Source organism: Lissotriton vulgaris, unplaced genomic scaffold, assembly GCF_964263255.1.
Source record: "Lissotriton vulgaris unplaced genomic scaffold, aLisVul1.2 SCAFFOLD_658, whole genome shotgun sequence".
Classification (NCBI taxonomy): domain Eukaryota; kingdom Metazoa; phylum Chordata; class Amphibia; order Caudata; family Salamandridae; genus Lissotriton; species Lissotriton vulgaris.
In genome coordinates this window covers 500,412-523,220 of record NW_028242497.1, presented here as the reverse complement: position 1 = coordinate 523,220, position 22,809 = coordinate 500,412, and the positions used below count along the sequence as shown (strand labels likewise).

General features: G+C 41.9%; 1 protein-coding gene across 2 annotated transcripts in view; it reads left to right on the top strand.

Moving 5' to 3' along the window:
- The window catches only part of ASB18 (ankyrin repeat and SOCS box containing 18), a 279,270-nt gene extending 270,679 nt beyond the window's left edge, over nt 1–8,591 (top strand). For both annotated transcript variants that reach the window (XM_086948326.1, XM_086948327.1), the window contains exon 5: nt 2,978–8,591. In XM_086948326.1, coding sequence (XP_086804452.1) covers nt 2,978–3,163 — 186 coding nt within the window. In that variant the 3' untranslated portion in view covers nt 3,164–8,591. The remainder of the gene's footprint in view (nt 1–2,977) is intronic.
- The last annotated feature ends 14,218 nt before the right edge of the window (nt 8,592–22,809 follow it).

Sequence of the window (22,809 nt, the reverse complement as noted above, 5' to 3'; positions counted from 1 at the left end):
GGAGGGGCTGCGGGCAACAAGGGACACTCACTCACATCCTATGGGAATGCCCAGAGGTTCAAGGGTACTGGGAGGAGGTGCTACACAGCTTTGACAAACACTTCAACACCGAAATTCCCCGATTCCCGGCATACACACTCCTCGGCCTCCCCAACGCCATCACGTTCCCTCTGAAATCGGTTAGGGGCAAACAGATGGGGCTGGCGATGGGGGCGGCCACCCAACATATCCTGTCACTTTGGGGCACCTCCAGGAAACCTACGCACACGGGGTGGCTTCATCGCCTATGGTATGTTATGGGTATGGAGAAAATACAGGCCTCCCTCACCCAAACACGGGACACATTTCTGGACATATGGCAGCCCTTCGTCTCCCTCCTCTCGGAGGAGTTCCACAAAATCACTTGCCCAAAATACCTTAGAGTACTTAGACTTCCAGGAGACTTTCAGGGGGAACCTTGCTCACCTACCTAAGCGTCGCGGTCATGCCAACAACGACAAACTGATGCCATCGCACTTATCACACCGGTGGGTGGGAAAGGTGGGTGGGAATAGGGAGGGTAAGGGGGGGTGGGAAGTTGGATGTTTGATAGACTGGATTACCACTCGCTTTCGTATGCAGGGCCTTCCCGGCTCTGAAGGACATGTACTATTTAGCCTCCACGGACCCAGCCGATGGGAGAAGGGGGTAGCAGTTCATGGCAGGGCGACCGCATGCTCGCCCAAGATGTTGATGTATCCTATGTCTATTGTGTTAAACCTTCAATAAAAAGATTTAAACCAAAAAGCTATGTTTCATGGGAGGGTCAAACACAATAAGGATAGCAATCAATATAAGATAATTTTTTTTTCAGTTAATAAAAACCCTAAAATATTGCACCAATAAAAAACATTTTAAAAAAAACATGAGCTCCTATATTAAAATCAGATTTTAACAATTTCCTTTGAGCATCACAGAGGTTCATGTTGTGCCCTGTTTAAGTAAAGTCACTGTGGAGTCATCCTTACGTTGCATTCGTCGGACTATTTGCGTTCAATAGGAAGCAAGCAAATCCCAACCTGCACCATCTTTAAAACCATCTGCATAATTTACACAGCAATCATGACCAGGGCTCATTCGTAACTTGCAGTTAAGCTCTCCATTTCTCGTGCTCTTGGCTCCTCAGAGACAGGACATCATCAGACTGGAGGCTAAGAAGTGTAAACTGAGGAAAAACAAGGTAGCAGACCTTTTTCATGTATGCCCTAGGAGCTGGAACAACGTGCCCTATTCCATGCTCCTCTTTAAAGAACACTATATAACAATACAGTAACATTCGACAAACCAGCCACCTCTCCCCACCGCACGTCTCTTGTATGAGTTCATTTGATCCAGTACAGCACTGAGACTGACTTTGGCTAGGTCTGTGCCATACAAATACCTCATACATACATACGTACAGGAAAGCCAACCAATAATAAGTAAAGGGCTAACACAATGCTCACTATAAGTATTGGCATTAAACACAGAGCAAGAGCTGTCTGTGGGCGAGACCTAAAAAAGCAACCCAGGTGCAGAAAAAGGGTACTGCCTAAGTTAAAATCGAAATGGAGGGTCAGAGGTACAAGATAATTGCTGGAAATTAAATGCAAAAACCTAGAGGAAAAAAGAGTTTACCGGTGCCCTCAGGCACAGGAATGAAGAAGAAAAGGTGCGCGGGACCACGAAATGGAGTAGGAAATGGGGAGGAGGAGGAGCAAGAAGGAGGGAAGAAAGCAGACAGACTGAAAGCTGCAGGGAGAAGAGAAGTAAAAACATATAAAAACAGGTTGAAAAAAGTGCCTGGGTTGAGGGTTTGTCGTAAAAAAAAAAGCTGATCCTGTGGGCTGTAATCATGCCCACTCTGAAGGTGCAGAACTGACCTCCATGAACCCCTTGTACACCTTGTTTCTGTACTGACAGATATTCACAGTGAGCCTCATTGTGAGATACTCACTCTTAACCAACTGGAAGACATTTTTCAATAATACACACAGAAACGTTACAGATGTGAGTAAATCTAAATGCTTAGCGATTTCAGTGGCGTGCTTGTCAAACGAGTCTTCGATAAAAGTTTGTCCTAAACTAGACTCCTCCTGGGGAATGAAATGCAATTGATCACTAGAAGTTCATTGACTAAATTCCACAGTGTCATGCCTCACAAAAGAAACCACCCTCTCATCCTCTATAAAGTTTGAAGAGGTGTAAAAACAGGGCCAACCCTATTTCCCGATTCATAAGCATATGCAGGGTCACCATGGAGACCTCATCAAACAACGATTCTATGAGTTGAGTATCTCTTCCATCACAACCGCCCTATTGTTTTTCAGTGCGTCCTCACATGGGGCCAAGTAACATAATGGTAATGTGTTTGGTCACTCTGTGTATGCCACACCACTCTGTGGTGCCAGTGAGATTGTGTAGTCGGTGGAGGAGATGCGAGTCATGAGTGTGGCACTGGAACAAGTTCTGGTCTGGGTTGGTATTCTTTTCCTCCCAACTCTTTCTCCTGATGAGTACAAACTGTAGATAGAAAAATTTGGCCTAATTCATTTCAAGATTGAGGTACATTAGCAGAGGTGTCTTTGTGTCTAAATACTGGATTAGCAGAAAGCACGCCAGTCTGGCTGTAAAAATAGACCCAATGAGTCAGGTATGCAGACCTCTATACCTTGATAAGGCACGAATACCTGCCCTTAATACCGACTGCTGGTTCCAAACACACATTGCTGCACTCACTATATAAAGTTGAGGTCATTATCTCTATCGTTCCAGATGTATACTGACCTAAGGGACAATAGACAGATTCACAGACTGGCTTATGCATCCGAAGGGCGTTTAAACTGGGGTAGGATCTCTCTCGCTCCCAACCTGTCGGATATTTTCAATACAACCCAGAATGAGAATGCTTCTCTATTTTCAGACTTCTGTTACCTCACTCATTCTCACTCTCTTCTAGACACACCGGTCTTTCTTCCAGTCACTGCTACGGCTGTCCTCGTCCACCCGCAGTCTGCAGCACCTGTGCCGATGCGCCATCCGGAAACACTTCGGAAGCCGGTGTCACTGCCTCATCCCCAAACTGCCAGTGCCTGCGGCGCTCCAAGACTACTTGCTCCTGCAGCCTGATGGGTCCCTCGCCTGAAGAACCAGCCTTCACAGCAGAGACCACTGTCGGTAGTGCAGCAGTGTCTTTGTACAAAGAGGGATTTTCTAACTTTGAAAGAAAAGTGTCTAACCCTAATGCCCTGTCCGGTCAGGGCAGCCAGATCAGGATGTTGTGGGAATTGCCTGAGCTGCGTGGAAGGAACGGCCGATGGCTCCAGGTTGCTTATTTTCTAGCATTCATTAAAAGGCCTGGTCTGTGGTTTTATGTGCAGTTCGTTGGTGGTTGATGGGAGCCTGGTAACGAGTGATCAGCTTTCTTAAACACCACTGTACAGTACTCACATTGTCGTGTGTCTTAGCTAGAATTGGCACCACTATTTCATATGATGGCAATTGAAACCTTAACTCTTAAACCGTTGAACCACTTTAAATGTCCAGTCGTTTGCATTGCAGCTGAAAAGACTATTTGTTGCCTCTTAAATTTCAGCCTCGACATCTAAATGCAGAAGTCCAGAAGTTTATTTCTGCGGTATTTCCAAGGCGAATCTGTATCCTTATGTGAATATTGTGTTGCATTTCTTTCAGGAGCAGCAGCATAGCAAAATAAACCTTAGGACTGCAAGAGGGTGCATGCATAATCAGCATTTATTTGATCGTTTACACAATGTTTTATCGCCTGTACGTAACACAGGGTTTCATTTTGAATAGGAGAATGCTTGGGTCAATCATTTGATCCCTCTACATAAACCTCTGGCGAGGAAACACAAATATATATACAGAATTTTAGGACAAATTAAGACTGCAGCTAATCCTGCCCACTGCAGGTACTGCCCCTTGTCACTGTTTCAGCTGTGCCTGTCTCTAAAATTCTGGAATCTGGTTTATTTGTTTCCGGCATTCGTACAGGGAACACAAATCATTCTTTTTGGCAGGAGCCAATAAACACACATTAAAAAGACTCCAAGTGGTCCAACATGCATTGGCTCATTTGGTATTAAAACTACCACGAAGGTCATCCGCATCTGCAGCCTTAAAAACCCTTCTTTGGCTCCCACTACATAAGAGAATACTCTTTAAGATTCTCCTAATCACCTTTACAGCCTCACTTAAACTGGGGCCAAAGTACCTCTCATCAAGGTTCACCCCCTGCATTACAACTAGAACCCTTAGGTCCTAGTCAGCCAACCTCCTCAACCCCCCAGTTTAAGATGCAAAACAAAGGGAGGAAAAACAATGGCTGTACGAGAGCTTGGAACCTATTGCCAATGCATCTGAGAATGTTAAAAACTGAAACACAATATAGGAAAGCACTGAAAACTTGGATTTTCGACTCCTCAGATGAATTTTGTCTCTCTTACTTAAGAACTTCGGAGCTTCTTCTCACCTCCCTACCAGCGCCAGGATGCTCCTTTCGGAGTGACAGTCAGCTCTTTATAAATATTCCATTTCATTTCATTTTTAAGAGAAATCTCATTGAATAGATCCACCATTAGGCCATTCACCTTTCCAAATCCAAGATAGATACAAATACAAAGCCTTAAGGGCAAACCATGCAATAATTATTCCTTATGAACACAAATATCATACAACCTGCCATTATGGATGCAGCAGCACTGCCTCATTTCGCATGTCTTAACATCTGGATTCTTACCCACTCTATTTATTAAACAGCACAAACACCCTAGTTTGCTACAATCAACCATGATTTCCACTGACAGGTACTTCCGTCAGTGTCCCCACTCCTGTTTGATAGAATTTTGCTGTAAAATCAGACTGAAGGCGTTTTTCGCCAATGCTCCATTAACCTCTAGTGTAGAAACAACTGGTTTGAGGAACAAATCTACTTTTGTTCCTTACACTAATATCCCAAAACAGGTTCAAGCCTTCGAACAGACATTACTGTCTTCCATCACCAAGATGGAGAAAGCCAAGACCTTTACCAAACAAAATATGAGTAAAAAACAGAGAGACTTAATAGGTTCTCTCAAAAATGACCCTTCCATAGTGATTAAACCGGCGGACAAGGGCGGGGCGATAGTCATCTGCCCCCGTCCTATGTACCTGTCAGAGGGTGGGAAGCAAGTCAACAATACCATCTGGTACCGCGCACTAACAGAGGACCCCACAAAGGACATCCAGGGACAAATAGCGAGAGTCTTGGACTCCGGCAAAGAAAGTGGTTTCCAGGGCAATAAGGAGTATGATTACCTCTTAAAGAAGTGCCCTAGGACCCCTGTCCTCTATCTTCTTCCGAAGATACATAAGAGCTTGACAGAGCCCCCCGGACGTCCCATTGTGTCGGGCTGTGACTCCTGTTTAGAGCCGATAGCGCAATATGTGGATTTCTTTCTAAAGCCATTTGTGTGCCAGGTTAAATCTTATTTGCGTGACACAACCGACTTTTTGAACAAAGTCGAAGGTACCATCTTTGATCCGCAATCGCAAATCATGGTTACAATGGACGTTACGTCCTTGTATACCCAAATCCCCCAGGAAGAAGCCCTAGAAGTCATGCAGTTATATCTGGACATGAGAGAAAGACCACATCGGGTTCCGACTGCCTTCATTTTAGAATTGGCAGCAATAGCACTGAAGAGAAATTACTTCACCTTTAACGGTCAGTTCTACATGCAAGTGAAGGGCACCGCCATGGGATGTCCTTATGCCCCAGAAATGGCGGTGCTCTTCATGGCGCAGTATGAAAAAACGTTTGTGGACATGAATAATCCCTTTAAACATCAAATACTACAGTGGTACAGGTACATAGACGACGTCTGGCTCCTGTGGCAGGGGAGCCAGACCGATTTAATAGCCTTTCACGGATGGCTTAACACTAGGCACAGAGATATAAAATTCTCGATAGAAAATAGCCCTAGCCGGATGACTTTTTTGGATATTGAAATGAGGTGTGTGGACGGTCGGTTGGTTTCATCATTGTTCAGGAAAGGCACCGACAGAAACACGATTTTACACCACAGGAGTGCACATCCCCGCAGTCTAAAAGCTAATTTACCCTATGGGCAATTATTAAGAATAAGACGGAATTGCTCAGAAATACAAGACTATGAGCTGCATGCCCAAGCATTTTGCTGTGATATGCAAGAGCCTGGTTATCCACAGAAGCTCCTTAAACATTCTCTTAAGCGTGCCAAATATACGCCTAGAGAATGTTTATTACAAACCAAATAGCGCGCACCTTTGGAGAAACTCGTGTGCGTCACCACCTTCTGCCCGGACACACACAAACGAAGGCAGGCTGTATTAAGGAATTGGCATTTGTTGGAGGGGTTGAGCTGCCCGTTCCCCAAACCCATTTTTGCCTACAGAAAAAATCGCTTTATTGGCCAGGAACTCATCCGAGCTGATGTGGTTATTCCTAAGCCCAAGAGCGACTTATTGGCGCAATGGAATCTCAAGCCTATCGAGGTCCACCATAAGTGTGGTAACTGCGTCGCCTGCTCCAGCACAATAGAAGGCGACGAGTTTGTACATCATGCGATCAAGTGGAAGCACAAAGAATTTTCTAATTGCAGAACAAAGAACGTTGTGTACATGATTCTATGTCCCTGCCAATTAATTTACATTGGAAAAACCAGTCAGCAAGTCAACCAAAGAATAAGCCAGCACCGATCGCGAATTAAGAAAAAGGTGATGTCTGCTCCAATGGTGGAGCATTTCTGTGAGAAGTCCCACAATGAACAAGAATTCAAATGGTCTGTTCTGTACACTATGAATTCCAGGTCAAAATGCCACGACGTCGAGCGCGTTCTGTTACAAAAAGAAGCGTATCTGATTTTAAAATTTAACAGTGCACAGACTGGTTTGAATAACCTGTCTGAGATAGCGCATATCTAATTACATCTGTCCTGATTTGCACCGGTTAGACATCCCTGGTTTGCCCGCTGGTCTTGGTCCTCTATCTCATGAGAATAGGTCCCTGGCCCAGAGAAGCCACCCAAAACGCTAGCACATCCTAGCAGAGTCAATCTTTGCTTTTAAACAAATAATACATCAAATATTTGGGAGTGATGTACCCATTACTTCCAAACTACGATAAGGTGTTGACGATAATATGCCCAGCACCCACTCATGATTTTTGTGACAATAATAAAAAAAATTTAAGTAATTGGGATTTATGGGACTACATGCCCCATAATGCATCAGCACAGTTTCTGCATATATAACAAACAGGAAATGGCAGCGGCCATCTTTATTGAGAGAAATTCGAATCCAGCAGCACAGAGCAGCAGCTCCAGCTACAGGTATTTGCCCCCCCTGCACTAACACGCGCTCGCCTAGCGCTGAACTAGCAAGAACATCCCACTAAGATCGCGCTTTGTTTTTCCCTTTTGAAAGCTGAAATTAACAACTCCTTTCATGCCAAAAGAGAAATTAAATGAAGGTAGGCAACCTTTCTTTGAATTGTCCAAGCGAGTGTGAAAGACCATTTGCACGCCGCCAAGCCTCTGAATGTCAATCTCTCTCATATCTCAGAATCAAAATTGATGGTTACGCCGCTCCTAATGGATCCTGCCAGCACTCGGCACTACCCAAAGTAAAAGGTACGCTTTCACTTCCCCAAACTGACTCAGCCACTATAATGAATGAATCAATCATGTAATTAAAAACATCCTTAAAATCTTTCTAGGCTTCTCTGTTCGGCCACGCTATTCATTTAAACGGACCTCCAAAAGACCCCCTCTGAAATTCTACATTGAGCAGCCTTGGTATGTGGCGCACACCGTCATTATAGCCACTTCATGGTAATAAGGAGCCCACTCACTAGACTAAGCAAAACATTGCTTTTGTATCCTACAGATACAAGACACATACAGCCCTGATGACAGACCAGGGACTCCAGTCTGGTCTAGAAACGCGTCGGCAGTGTTGTTTGGGAGATACAAAGTATCATTGTTGTACAAAAGCTAGGACCGGCTGGTCCAGCATTAAAATATATATAAGTCATTTAATTACTTATATTCTATCCTCCCAACCCCTAGTTTCTCTCATTCAGTGTTTGCAATTGTTTTGTTGTTTGTGATAAAAATATTTGTATTATTTTTTCAGTAATTGTTTTATTTAATGTCTGATGTGAGAATACTTTCTTTTGTGTGACATAATGGTTTCTAAATGTGTAAATAGTCTTTGCCTTTAATGTTTGTTAAAGTTTGTTTAGCCTTGTAAATATTTGCAATCAATGTCTTTTTCTGTCAGCAATTCTTTGAAAATATAAAAAATACAAAATGATTGACACAAAATAATGGTGTCTAGGGAAGCGACAATAAATTGGTTTCTTACTCTGTATCAAAAAAACGTATTGAGTCACTGTGGTTTGGGTACTTTGTGTTGTTCCGCACTCCTGTTTCAGCATGGTTATATGTCAGTATATTGTGTGCAGAAATGTCTTCTGGCATCAATAATGTGTCCTAAATGTTGATAACAAAAATAAAGACCCAATGGGCGTATGTTTTGTTATTTTTTTGTAGGTAATTTTTAAGTCATGATATTTATATCATACAAAAGTGTGTCCATGATATTCCGGTACCACACCTTTCAACATTACCCTTGGAGATGCCATTATTACAGCTTTGTCACGTATGTCACTCTATCTCCCAATAGTTAGGTTGTCCTTGTAACCCTGCAATCCATATTTCACCATCTTCCATTTTTGACACTTAGGAAATGCCATGTCTCTCCTATTCATTTTGATTGACATTATTTAATATTATTGAAGCAGATTTTTTCCGAACAGTTTCTGTATTTACAAATTACATCTCCCACATTAGCGTTGTATATATTAACCAGCCTGGTGAACGATTGCTCACTAATTGCAACCATGAAGTAAATGAAAGGGGGTCATCCATCTTCACGAGTGTCATTGGCGTGATTGGCCATAATGTTGACTCACTCGTTGGTGTACAACAATTTGTGTTATCCTGAGCACTCTTATTGTAAACAGTTTCAATAAAGTTGCTTTGAGAATTTCAGGTGGGTGCCCAAGGTCGTCGCACGTAGCCTGAACGTGCCTTAACAACTGAACGATATATTGAGGTTAGGATCACTAACTTCTGGACTGGGCTCTCCAATTAACACGAAAACGCTGTTTTCTCATTAGATTATTCACATTTATTTGCAGTTCACATTTTTCAATTTCTGTTCGTGAATTGAATATTTACTGTTCATAGATATTTCAACATAATAACATCTTATGTCGTATGAACCAAAGTTGCATTCATCCAAAACTTTAAATTTTCCGCAATACCCAATGCATTTCGGGTCCAACAATAGCCATGACCCTTCGTCAGGGGTCTAAATAAAGGAAAACAAACAGGACCAAATTAGTCACCCGACCATCTAAACAACAAAATATAAGTGACTGGCTTTGCCTATCTCAAACGGAAATACGGAAAAAGCAGTGCCATAAGAACCCAAGATTAACTGAATTGTGAAATAGACTCAACGCTAGACAAACGAGCCGAGGGAGGCTCCACCATAGTGCAAGTGTAAGTAGCTGGCTATACCTATCTCAAACGGAAATACGAAAAAAGCGGTGCCATAAGAACCCAAGGTAAAATGAACACATAGTAAAATTGACTTAACACTAGACAAACGAGCCGAAAGAGGCTCCACCATAGTGCAAGTGTGCAAATCTTACGCATTAACTCGCTAGCATAACAGAGTACTGGATCAAGACTTACACGGTTGAACGCGCGCTGGCGCTTCTATGAGAGTCTGGCGGATAAGCACTGACCAACTAACTGCGTACTGATAGGCAGAACTGTATGTCACGTGATCGCGGTTGCGGCCAATGGCGTAGCAACACAGCGGTCACGTGAACTGAGTACTGTAACTTCAAAACAAACGAAGGATTGCGGACGCTATGATTACATCAATGCGGGAACATGACAGCATGACTGAATAAACATTACAATCAAAATCAAATAAAAATAAGTACAATGTGCGTGCTTTAAACCAAACAGAGGATAGCAAACGCTATGCTTACGTCCATGCGGGAACATGACGACATGAGAGAATAAACATAATGTGCATAGTCAAATAAGATGTGCCATAAAATAACGGAAAATAAAAGGCAAAGCTGGCATACAAAATCTCATGACAGTTCCACATGTTCTGTGGGGAAACCAGGGTCCGAGCACAAGTCGATGAGTCATAAGACCCACGCGTGTTCTATTCGATCGTTCAACCCAATGGGCTGGGCCGAGTTCAATTTTTTAATCCAGAAAAACTCTGCTTTGAGTCTTTGTTTCACCGGATCCATGTCAGGGCGCTGTTGGATGACCTCAAGAACCATGAATTTTAACTGTGATATTTGGTGATTAGATTCCTTCCAATGGCACGCTATGGCTGACTTAAGGTTGCTGAGCCTTATATTGCTTTTGTGTTCTGTGATTCGTATCTTCACTTTCCGCTCAGTTTGCCCAACATAAACCTTGCCACATGGGCATTTTATTAAGTATATACAATTCATGGTGTCACAATTGCCAGAATACTCTAATTCAATGGGAAAGCCTTTGGTTGGATGCATCAAGGTGTTGCCACAGATCACATTGTTGCAATGGATGCAATTGAAGCATTTAGTCATTCCTTTCCAGTTCTTTTTCTCTTTATTAGGAGTATTCAACAGTTCCTTCAGATTTTTTGATCTTTGATATGCAAACGTTACATGATCATTGTATAAGTTTTGTAAATCTGGCTCATTTTGTACCAGGTGCCAATGTTTGTTGATGATTCTTTTGATTTTGGAGGAATCGGTAGAATATTTCAATACACATACAGTTTTTTGCGTAGATGGTTTGGTCTTAGGTGTCAATAAATCAATTCTCTTTATTTTGTCAACTTTAGATAAGGCTTGAATGAGAATGTCATTAGGATACCCTCGTTTTTTGTACTTGGCAGTTTGTTGCGACAAAGCTTGTTTGGTTTGTTCTCCATCGGATGTAATTCGCTTTAGTCGAGTGTACTGCGAGAAAGGCAAGTGTTTTTTCAATGGCTCCGGATGGAAGCTTTGGAAAAGTAAACTTGAGTTTCTATCAGTGGGTTTTTGGAACACTTTGGTGGTGATCTCATGATTAGAAATACTGATAAGTACGTCAAGATAAGATATTGCTTCATGGGATATAGTGTAAGTGAATTTAATCCTTTCGTTTTGATCATTGAGTACCTTGATATTGTCTTCTAATGTTTCTCTTGAACCACACCAAATTAAGAAAATGTCATCAATGAATCTTTTAAACATGGTGAGACCTTCAGTCCAAGTGCGGTTGCTCAGTATGTAATCATTTTCGAATTTCTGCATGAAAATGTTCGCGTATGAGGGGGCCCCCCCAAAACCCATGGATGTTCCATTAGATTGATTATAGAAAGCACCATTCCATTCAAAATAACTGTGATACAGTGCGTACTGCATCAGTTCCAATATCAAGATTCTCTGATAGTCTTCCAAGTCACTGTTCAATAAACTCCATTCCAGAGCTTCAATGCCCTCTTTATGTGGAATTGAAGTGTATAATGCCACTACATCAATCGTGCATAGCCAGTATGTGTCCCTGGGTGATAGTTTGACACTGTTTAACATATTCAAAAACGCAGTGGTATCTTTGATATACGTGACACTTTTCTGAACAAGCGGTTGTAGGAATTTATCCACGAATTTGCCAATAGGTTCCGAAATCGACCCACAGGCCGAGACAATGGGTCTGAAAGGGGGTCTCCTGGGATCCTTATGTATTTTGGGCAACATGTAGAGTTGCGGTCTCCTAGGAAATTTGAGGTGAAAGTAAGCATGAGTCTTCTGGCTTATCCATTTCATATTCAAAGCGTGGTCCACAATATTATACAAGATTTTTTGATATTCAGTTGTTGGATCGGTGGTGAGTGGTAGATAAATGTCTGCATTTTGAACATGCTCATTGACACTAGATATGTAAAATTTGGTATCCATAACTATGAGGGCGCCGCCCTTGTCTGCTTTTTGGAACGTGAGATCTTTGTCATTGTTGAGATTTTTAAGCGTATTCCATTCTTTAGCGCTTAAGTTTGGTTTCTTGGCTTTACTGAAGGAAATTTTATGAATTTCAGACATCACTGACCTCTCAAATGCTTCTAATGTTTTGTGAGTGGTTGGAGCACAGAAGGTGCTTGGTGGTTTGAATTCTTGGTCCCACACTGGGATGGGGTCTGTTTGACTGGTATCTTTAAAGAAATATTTCAATTTTAAGTTCCGAAAAAACTTGAAGAGTGAAAGCTCTGTCTCTCCAATGTTAGACCTGTAAGTTGGTACAAATGTGGTTCCTTTGTTAAGTACTGCCAGCTGCATGGGGGTTAATGGTTTCTCCGAGATATTAATCACTAGGTTGTCTTCTGTACTTGGCTGCGAGTTCGCTTCGCGATTTCTTCTGCTGTTTCTTTTCCTTTTTGCCCTTCTTGTTGCGACGTGGACGGTGGGGCGTTTGCTGCTGGACTTATGTCTAAAAAAGCTATTTGTGACACATCTGTTTGACTGGTTGATGCTGCTTCCACTTGTTTGGTGGTTTTCTTTAAGGGTGGTCTGTTTTGTGCAATATCCCCATCGGATACTACACTTTCTTGAGAGGAGGTCGTTGCTGATTGTTTTTGTTGTGCTTGTGGTTGCCATTTCCTTTTGTTATAAATTTCAGCCCAAGAGTAAACCTCTTCCAATTTGTAATCTAATGTATCGCGACGATACTTGCGGATTTTTCTTTCGTTCACTTCTTTAGCGTATCTGTCAAGTTTCAAGTTTGTTTCCTCCAATAGTTTTTCTAGGTCAGGAATGTTGTTCAATTGCTCTTTAACGGTTTTGATCTCTTCTTCAATTTCTAACAACACTTTCGATAATTCTTCAACTATCAACAGTATCAAGTCTAGAGAACACTTGTTCAAAATTTGGTACCACTTTTCCAAAAACTTTTTATTGTTCGAACATAACATCGGCTTGAGCGCTATCCTGAGTCCCCTGGGGATCCTTTGATTTTTGTGATAGTGTATAAGGGTGGTTGCGTGCAACCGTTGATTTATTTCTTTTTTACTTATATACTCGAATTGCCTGAGAATTTGCGCAGTGGTTGTTTTTTGAGGGGTGATGCGTCTGGTCTCCTGGATGAGTCCGTAAATTTCATTGGCAGCTTCTGCTGAGTAAACTAAAGTTTCAGCTCTATTTGTGGTAGAGAGTGCTATATCATCCATTTGCATGTTTGAGGGTGGTGCTCAAGGATTGTCAAAGGCTGAATTCCTGTGGTAAACAATTTGTGTTATCCTGAGCACTCTTATTGTAAACAGTTTCAATAAAGTTGCTTTGAGAATTTCAGGTGGGTGCCCAAGGTCGTCGCACGTAGCCTGAACGTGCCTTAACAACTGAACGATATATTGAGGTTAGGATCACTAACTTCTGGACTGGGCTCTCCAATTAACACGAAAGGAATGACTAAATGCTTCAATTGCATCCATTGCAACAATGTGATCTGTGGCAACACCTTGATGCATCCAACCAAAGGCTTTCCCATTGAATTAGAGTATTCTGGCAATTGTGACACCATGAATTGTATATACTTAATAAAATGCCCATGTGGCAAGGTTTATGTTGGGCAAACTGAGCGGAAAGTGAAGATACGAATCACAGAACACAAAAGCAATATAAGGCTCAGCAACCTTAAGTCAGCCATAGCGTGCCATTGGAAGGAATCTAATCACCAAATATCACAGTTAAAATTCATGGTTCTTGAGGTCATCCAACAGCGCCCTGACATGGATCCGGTGAAACAAAGACTCAAAGCAGAGTTTTTCTGGATTAAAAAATTGAACTCGGCCCAGCCCATTGGGTTGAACGATCGAATAGAACACGCGTGGGTCTTATGACTCATCGACTTGTGCTCGGACCCTGGTTTCCCCACAGAACATGTGGAACTGTCATGAGATTTTGTATGCCAGCTTTGCCTTTTATTTTCCGTTATTTTATGGCACATCTTATTTGACTATGCACATTATGTTTATTCTCTCATGTCGTCATGTTCCCGCATGGACGTAAGCATAGCGTTTGCTATCCTCTGTTTGGTTTAAAGCACGCACATTGTACTTATTTTTATTTGATTTTGATTGTAATGTTTATTCAGTCATGCTGTCATGTTCCCGCATTGATGTAATCATAGCGTCCGCAATCCTTCGTTTGTTTTGAAGTTACAGTACTCAGTTCACGTGACCGCTGTGTTGCTACGCCATTGGCCGCAACCGCGATCACGTGACATACAGTTCTGCCTATCAGTACGCAGTTAGTTGGTCAGTGCTTATCCGCCAGACTCTCATAGAAGCGCCAGCGCGCGTTCAACCGTGTAAGTCTTGATCCAGTACTCTGTTATGCTAGCGAGTTAATGCGTAAGATTTGCACACTTGCACTATGGTGGAGCCTCTTTCGGCTCGTTTGTCTAGTGTTAAGTCAATTTTACTATGTGTTCATTTTACCTTGGGTTCTTATGGCACCGCTTTTTTCGTATTTCCGTTTGAGATAGGTATAGCCAGCTACTTACACTTGCACTATGGTGGAGCCTCCCTCGGCTCGTTTGTCTAGCGTTGAGTCTATTTCACAATTCAGTTAATCTTGGGTTCTTATGGCACTGCTTTTTCCGTATTTCCGTTTGAGATAGGCAAAGCCAGTCACTTATATTTTGTTGTTTAGATGGTCGGGTGACTAATTTGGTCCTGTTTGTTTTCCTTTATTTAGACCCCTGACGAAGGGTCATGGCTATTGTTGGACCCGAAATGCATTGGGTATTGCGGAAAATTTAAAGTTTTGGATGAATGCAACTTTGGTTCATACGACATAAGATGTTATTATGTTGAAATATCTATGAACAGTAAATATTCAATTCACGAACAGAAATTGAAAAATGTGAACTGCAAATAAATGTGAATAATCTAATGAGAAAACAGCGTTTTCGTGTTAATTGGAGAGCCCAGTCCAGAAGTTAGTGATCCTAACCTCAATATATCGTTCAGTTGTTAAGGCACGTTCAGGCTACGTGCGACGACCTTGGGCACCCACCTGAAATTCTCAAAGCAACTTTATTGAAACTGTTTACAATAAGAGTGCTCAGGATAACACAAATTGTTTACCACAGGAATTCAGCCTTTGACAATCCTTGAGCACCACCCTCAAACATGCAAATGGATGATATAGCACTCTCTACCACAAATAGAGCTGAAACTTTAGTTTACTCAGCAGAAGCTGCCAATGAAATTTACGGACTCATCCAGGAGACCAGACGCATCACCCCTCAAAAAACAACCACTGCGCAAATTCTCAGGCAATTCGAGTATATAAGTAAAAAAGAAATAAATCAACGGTTGCACGCAACCACCCTTATACACTATCACAAAAATCAAAGGATCCCCAGGGGACTCAGGATAGCGCTCAAGCCGATGTTATGTTCGAACAATAAAAAGTTTTTGGAAAAGTGGTACCAAATTTTGAACAAGTGTTCTCTAGACTTGATACTGTTGATAGTTGAAGAATTATCGAAAGTGTTGTTAGAAATTGAAGAAGAGATCAAAACCGTTAAAGAGCAATTGAACAACATTCCTGACCTAGAAAAACTATTGGAGGAAACAAACTTGAAACTTGACAGATACGCTAAAGAAGTGAACGAAAGAAAAATCCGCAAGTATCGTCGCGATACATTAGATTACAAATTGGAAGAGGTTTACTCTTGGGCTGAAATTTATAACAAAAGGAAATGGCAACCACAAGCACAACAAAAACAATCAGCAACGACCTCCTCTCAAGAAAGTGTAGTATCCGATGGGGATATTGCACAAAACAGACCACCCTTAAAGAAAACCACCAAACAAGTGGAAGCAGCATCAACCAGTCAAACAGATGTGTCACAAATAGCTTTTTTAGACATAAGTCCAGCAGCAAACGCCCCACCGTCCACGTCGCAACAAGAAGGGCAAAAAGGAAAAGAAACAGCAGAAGAAATCGCGAAGCGAACTCGCAGCCAAGTACAGAAGACAACCTAGTGATTAATATCTCGGAGAAACCATTAACCCCCATGCAGCTGGCAGTACTTAACAAAGGAACCACATTTGTACCAACTTACAGGTCTAACATTGGAGAGACAGAGCTTTCACTCTTCAAGTTTTTTCGGAACTTAAAATTGAAATATTTCTTTAAAGATACCAGTCAAACAGACCCCATCCCAGTGTGGGACCAAGAATTCAAACCACCAAGCACCTTCTGTGCTCCAACCACTCACAAAACATTAGAAGCATTTGAGAGGTCAGTGATGTCTGAAATTCATAAAATTTCCTTCAGTAAAGCCAAGAAACCAAACTTAAGCGCTAAAGAATGGAATACGCTTAAAAATCTCAACAATGACAAAGATCTCACGTTCCAAAAAGCAGACAAGGGCGGCGCCCTCATAGTTATGGATACCAAATTTTACATATCTAGTGTCAATGAGCATGTTCAAAATGCAGACATTTATCTACCACTCACCACCGATCCAACAACTGAATATCAAAAAATCTTGTATAATATTGTGGACCACGCTTTGAATATGAAATGGATAAGCCAGAAGACTCATGCTTACTTTCACCTCAAATTTCCTAGGAGACCGCAACTCTACATGTTGCCCAAAATACATAAGGATCCCAGGAGACCCCCTTTCAGACCCATTGTCTCGGCCTGTGGGTCGATTTCGGAACCTATTGGCAAATTCGTGGATAAATTCCTACAACCGCTTGTTCAGAAAAGTGTCACGTATATCAAAGATACCACTGCGTTTTTGAATATGTTAAACAGTGTCAAACTATCACCCAGGGACACATACTGGCTATGCACGATTGATGTAGTGGCATTATACACTTCAATTCCACATAAAGAGGGCATTGAAGCTCTGGAATGGAGTTTATTGAACAGTGACTTGGAAGACTATCAGAGAATCTTGATATTGGAACTGATGCAGTACGCACTGTATCACAGTTATTTTGAATGGAATGGTGCTTTCTATAATCAATCTAATGGAACATCCATGGGTTTTGGGGGGGCCCCCTCATACGCGAACATTTTCATGCAGAAATTCGAAAATGATTACATACTGAGCAACCGCACTTGGACTGAAGGTCTCACCATGTTTAAAAGATTCATTGATGACATTTTCTTAATTTGGTGTGGTTCAAGAGAAACATTAGAAGACAATATCAAGGTACTCAATGATCAAAACGAAAGGATTAAATTCACTTACACTATATCCCATGAAGCAATATCTTATCTTGACGTACTTATCAGTATTTCTAATCATGAGATCACCACCAAAGTGTTCCAAAAACCCACTGATAGAAACTCAAGTTTACTTTTCCAAAGCTTCCATCCGGAGCCATTGAAAAAACACTTGCCTTTCTCGCAGTACACTCGACTAAAGCGAATTACATCCGATGGAGAACAAACCAAACAAGCTTTGTCGCAACAAACTGCCAAGTACAAAAAACGAGGGTATCCTAATGACATTCTCATTCAAGCCTTATCTAAAGTTGACAAAATAAAGAGAATTGATTTATTGACACCTAAGACCAAACCATCTACGCAAAAAACTGTATGTGTATTGAAATATTCTACCGATTCCTCCAAAATCAAAAGAATCATCAATAAACATTGGCACCTGGTACAAAATGAGCCAGATTTACAAAACTTATACAATGATCATGTAACGTTTGCATATCAAAGATCAAAAAATCTGAAGGAACTGTTGAATACTCCTAATAAAGAGAAAAAGAACTGGAAAGGAATGACTAAATGCTTCAATTGCATCCATTGCAACAATGTGATCTGTGGCAACACCTTGATGCATCCAACCAAAGGCTTTCCCATTGAATTAGAGTATTCTGGCAATTGTGACACCATGAATTGTATATACTTAATAAAATGCCCATGTGGCAAGGTTTATGTTGGGCAAACTGAGCGGAAAGTGAAGATACGAATCACAGAACACAAAAGCAATATAAGGCTCAGCAACCTTAAGTCAGCCATAGCGTGCCATTGGAAGGAATCTAATCACCAAATATCACAGTTAAAATTCATGGTTCTTGAGGTCATCCAACAGCGCCCTGACATGGATCCGGTGAAACAAAGACTCAAAGCAGAGTTTTTCTGGATTAAAAAATTGAACTCGGCCCAGCCCATTGGGTTGAACGATCGAATAGAACACGCGTGGGTCTTATGACTCATCGACTTGTGCTCGGACCCTGGTTTCCCCACAGAACATGTGGAACTGTCATGAGATTTTGTATGCCAGCTTTGCCTTTTATTTTCCGTTATTTTATGGCACATCTTATTTGACTATGCACATTATGTTTATTCTCTCATGTCGTCATGTTCCCGCATGGACGTAAGCATAGCGTTTGCTATCCTCTGTTTGGTTTAAAGCACGCACATTGTACTTATTTTTATTTGATTTTGATTGTAATGTTTATTCAGTCATGCTGTCATGTTCCCGCATTGATGTAATCATAGCGTCCGCAATCCTTCGTTTGTTTTGAAGTTACAGTACTCAGTTCACGTGACCGCTGTGTTGCTACGCCATTGGCCGCAACCGCGATCACGTGACATACAGTTCTGCCTATCAGTACGCAGTTAGTTGGTCAGTGCTTATCCGCCAGACTCTCATAGAAGCGCCAGCGCGCGTTCAACCGTGTAAGTCTTGATCCAGTACTCTGTTATGCTAGCGAGTTAATGCGTAAGATTTGCACACTTGCACTATGGTGGAGCCTCTTTCGGCTCGTTTGTCTAGTGTTAAGTCAATTTTACTATGTGTTCATTTTACCTTGGGTTCTTATGGCACCGCTTTTTTCGTATTTCCGTTTGAGATAGGTATAGCCAGCTACTTACACTTGCACTATGGTGGAGCCTCCCTCGGCTCGTTTGTCTAGCGTTGAGTCTATTTCACAATTCAGTTAATCTTGGGTTCTTATGGCACTGCTTTTTCCGTATTTCCGTTTGAGATAGGCAAAGCCAGTCACTTATATTTTGTTGTTTAGATGGTCGGGTGACTAATTTAGTCCTGTTTGTTTTCCTTTATTTAGACCCCTGACGAAGGGTCATGGCTATTGTTGGACCCGAAATGCATTGGGTATTGCGGAAAATTTAAAGTTTTGGATGAATGCAACTTTGGTTCATACGACATAAGATGTTATTATGTTGAAATATCTATGAACAGTAAATATTCAATTCACGAACAGAAATTGAAAAATGTGAACTGCAAATAAATGTGAATAATCTAATGAGAAAACAGCGTTTTCGTGTTAATTGGAGAGCCCAGTCCAGAAGTTAGTGATCCTAACCTCAATATATCGTTCACTCGTTGGTGTCCCATACACTACTGACCATTGCACGCTATCTTTGATAGGTTGATTCATATTCTCCACTAGCCCATGGATTGTGGTTAGATAAAGAAGTAGTTAGAGGGAGAAGAACACATTTCAAATCCTCTCTCATGTTTGATGTGAATGTATCCCATTTTGTTATGTTAACAGAAATTTGTGTGGCGGTGGATTTCGATTAGTATGGCCTTGCATGTGTAAACAATGTGGATGGCAAAATAATGTTATGGGAAGTTTAATGCCTCTATTAGAAACATGACATTGCATGTGGACTACTTCATCTCATTTTAGTAGTACTTTATCACTAAACTGGCATAACTCTGGCCCTCTAAACTGGCATAACTCTGGCCCTCACACAGAAGAAACAATGACCATGTAAAGTTTAGAGCAAACGTTTGCTGTGCCTTGCTTAGTCACTTTGTGGGGAATTCTATTGGTTTTGATTGGTTAATCTGGCATGGCAATCACACCGTATCTATTGACAAGCAACTCCTCCTCATTTTCCATCCCGCCTCACCAGTACTCTTTTTTTTAAATTTGAACAGTTAGTATTGGTCCTACACACCCTGAATAGTGTACAAAGCTTAGTAAACATACTCTCAGATGATATAAATGCCATGCTGCTCAATAATATGCTCTGTTCAAGCATGGCTAAGACACTCTACCACATTCTGGTGTTCATAAAGTTAGGTGCGCTAGCTGCACTGACATCATGAATGTTCACAAGTGGCGTATGATCAGTCCTTGCCAGAAAGCTCCTGCCTCATTTATAAGATTCGAAATTATGCATCGGACAAGCACAAGCCGAAGATTCTATCGCAGTAACAGTGCAGCACTTCAATTCCTGCATCAGAGTCCTGGGGGCTTATTTACAAGAAACTGACGCATCTCTGTGTTATAGCAGAGATGCATCAGTTTCCTTGCGCCAGGCAAAGAAACCCTTACGCCACCATTGATACATTGTATTTACAATCCAGCTCAAGGATTGACAGATGCGTCAGAAATTCTGATGCATCTGTCGGCGCTAAAGACACGCATTGCTGGAGTTGTGTCTCAAGAATGACGCAACTCCAACAACGCTTGAGGGAGGCCTATACTTAATACACTGCATCACTTCTTATGCCAAGCAAGCGTGCGTCCAAGCTTGCATCAGGTTTTTACGCAGTGGCGTCCTAGAAGTGGCACAGTGAAATCTTGTAGATTTCACTGCATCACTTCTACAAGGCTTTCCTAAGTGGGAACGCCCAGCCTGCATACATTATACTGTGGAAATGTACCCCCGTGAGAGAACACTGGTGCAGGGTCACCCTCTCGTCCACTGGTCTGAAGACTAACAAAGAGAGATTGGCACTGGAGAAAAATTAAAACAAACCAAGTTTATTAAACGTGGGACCGTGTCCGAACAGCACTCTAAAGTGTTGTGGGATGAATTACCTTGAATACAAAAAACATCATCCTTATATGCTGTTGTTGCAGTGTAATCGCATGGGAAGGAAACCTGGAAGAAACAAGTTTAAGCACAGAAATCGCTATAGGCAAACAAGGGCAGATGGGTGACCAGGTGGTCAGCAGATGAGGAGGGGGAGTAAGAATGTTTATGGCGGCAATAAGCAATCACTTGGTAACATCTGAGACTGGCACCGTTAGCTGCAGCGCACGAACAGGAGATTGACCATGTCAGAGAGGTCAGCTTAAAATTGAGAACACAGGCTGGGTGAAAAGGCGAACAGCAGAGAATAAAATGAATATGACAGAAACTAAATGGACGCAACAGTAGAAATGGCTGCCGCTTATGCTAACATAGAATTTACACTTTTCCAAAGACGACCCTTTTAGCATAAGCTAATACAGTTTTTGTCCCTTCTAAGGGGCATATCATGTATCCTGAATATGTATTGCCATGAGTCCATATATTTCTCGTTCCTCTGCCAAACGGGCATTTACGTTTTTGACATTCTCTCTAGACGAGATGCAGGCAGTACAGGCAGAAGTACAAAGAGAACAGAGCATCGGTCCACAATTAATACACAAACAACAAGAGAAGATAATAGCTATTAATATGAACAGGACTGATAATACTTTCAAACCCCAAACTGAATGGAAGTCCCAAAACCACCCAGTCCAAGTCCATGTTCCTGGGTCTTGATGTATTTTGGTGGCTATCTTGTGTAGTTTGGAGATGGCCGCATAGACAGATGGTAAATTGTCCGGTGTGAAAACACAGCAGCTGGATCCGATGACACGGCACGCTCCAACTCGGTCAGCTAGAACAACATCTAAACAAGTCTATTCTGTAAAGCGACCATGCGGATTGATGCTTGTTCTTCCATCAAGTTTCCTAAGGCTGCATTTGTCTGATTAATCACTGCCTCCATTGTACGGGTGAGGCGGCGGACCAGCTTGCTCGGCCAATGAAGAAGAAAAATCCTTCATTAAAGTCTGTATATTGCTCCCATGTGGTCTCTGTCTGATTGACTACAGAGACATTGAAGGCACATTTTCCCCTACTACCAACGTGGTGATTGAACAATTGCAAATCTTGGTGGTATGTTGAGGGAGCTAGAAACACGGGTGGTAGAAGAAAAGATATGTAACAGGTACCAGACCAGCCTGAAGGTAGGAAGTAGTATGCCATAGCTCCACAAACAAAATAAGTATGATGTGATGCGAGGAAGCTGCTTCGGCCCCTCATGGACATTTGCAACACTGTAGTACAGTTACTGTGACCCATTAGCACATTGTCTGTACTCTGTACACAGAGGGGGCCAGTAGTCAGAACAACCGAGATAACAGGTGGCCCATTTCCTTTAGTCGATCTAGAGTTTGGATGCACATATTTTGTTGATGTATTTCCTCTACTATATTTTTCCATCACCAAGACAGTCCCCTTTGCTTGTGGGTCCCCATCTTCGTTGGGATAGCATACTTTATTCAGTTTGGCTTTGAGGTCACCCACATCCCATGTTTCTGAGAGGTTACATTTATAGGAAGCATGTAGTAGCTCAATCCAAGCGTGGCATGAGCCATTGCGAGAAAATGGCAGTGGTGGCAATGGGATTCCTCTTATGTTCTGGTGAGGAGAAATCTTGCCACAAACCCAACAGTTAGTAGCATTGCTTAGCTGGTGTATCTGCTGCAACGTTTGAAGAAATGAATTGTTTCTCAGATTTTGCCGGTACCACTGTTCATGTTGCGGCAAATCGAAATGATGGTGTTCCTTTGTAGTAGACGATGTAGCAGTAATGTTGAGCAAGGAAGCCCCAGGCATTACTTCCT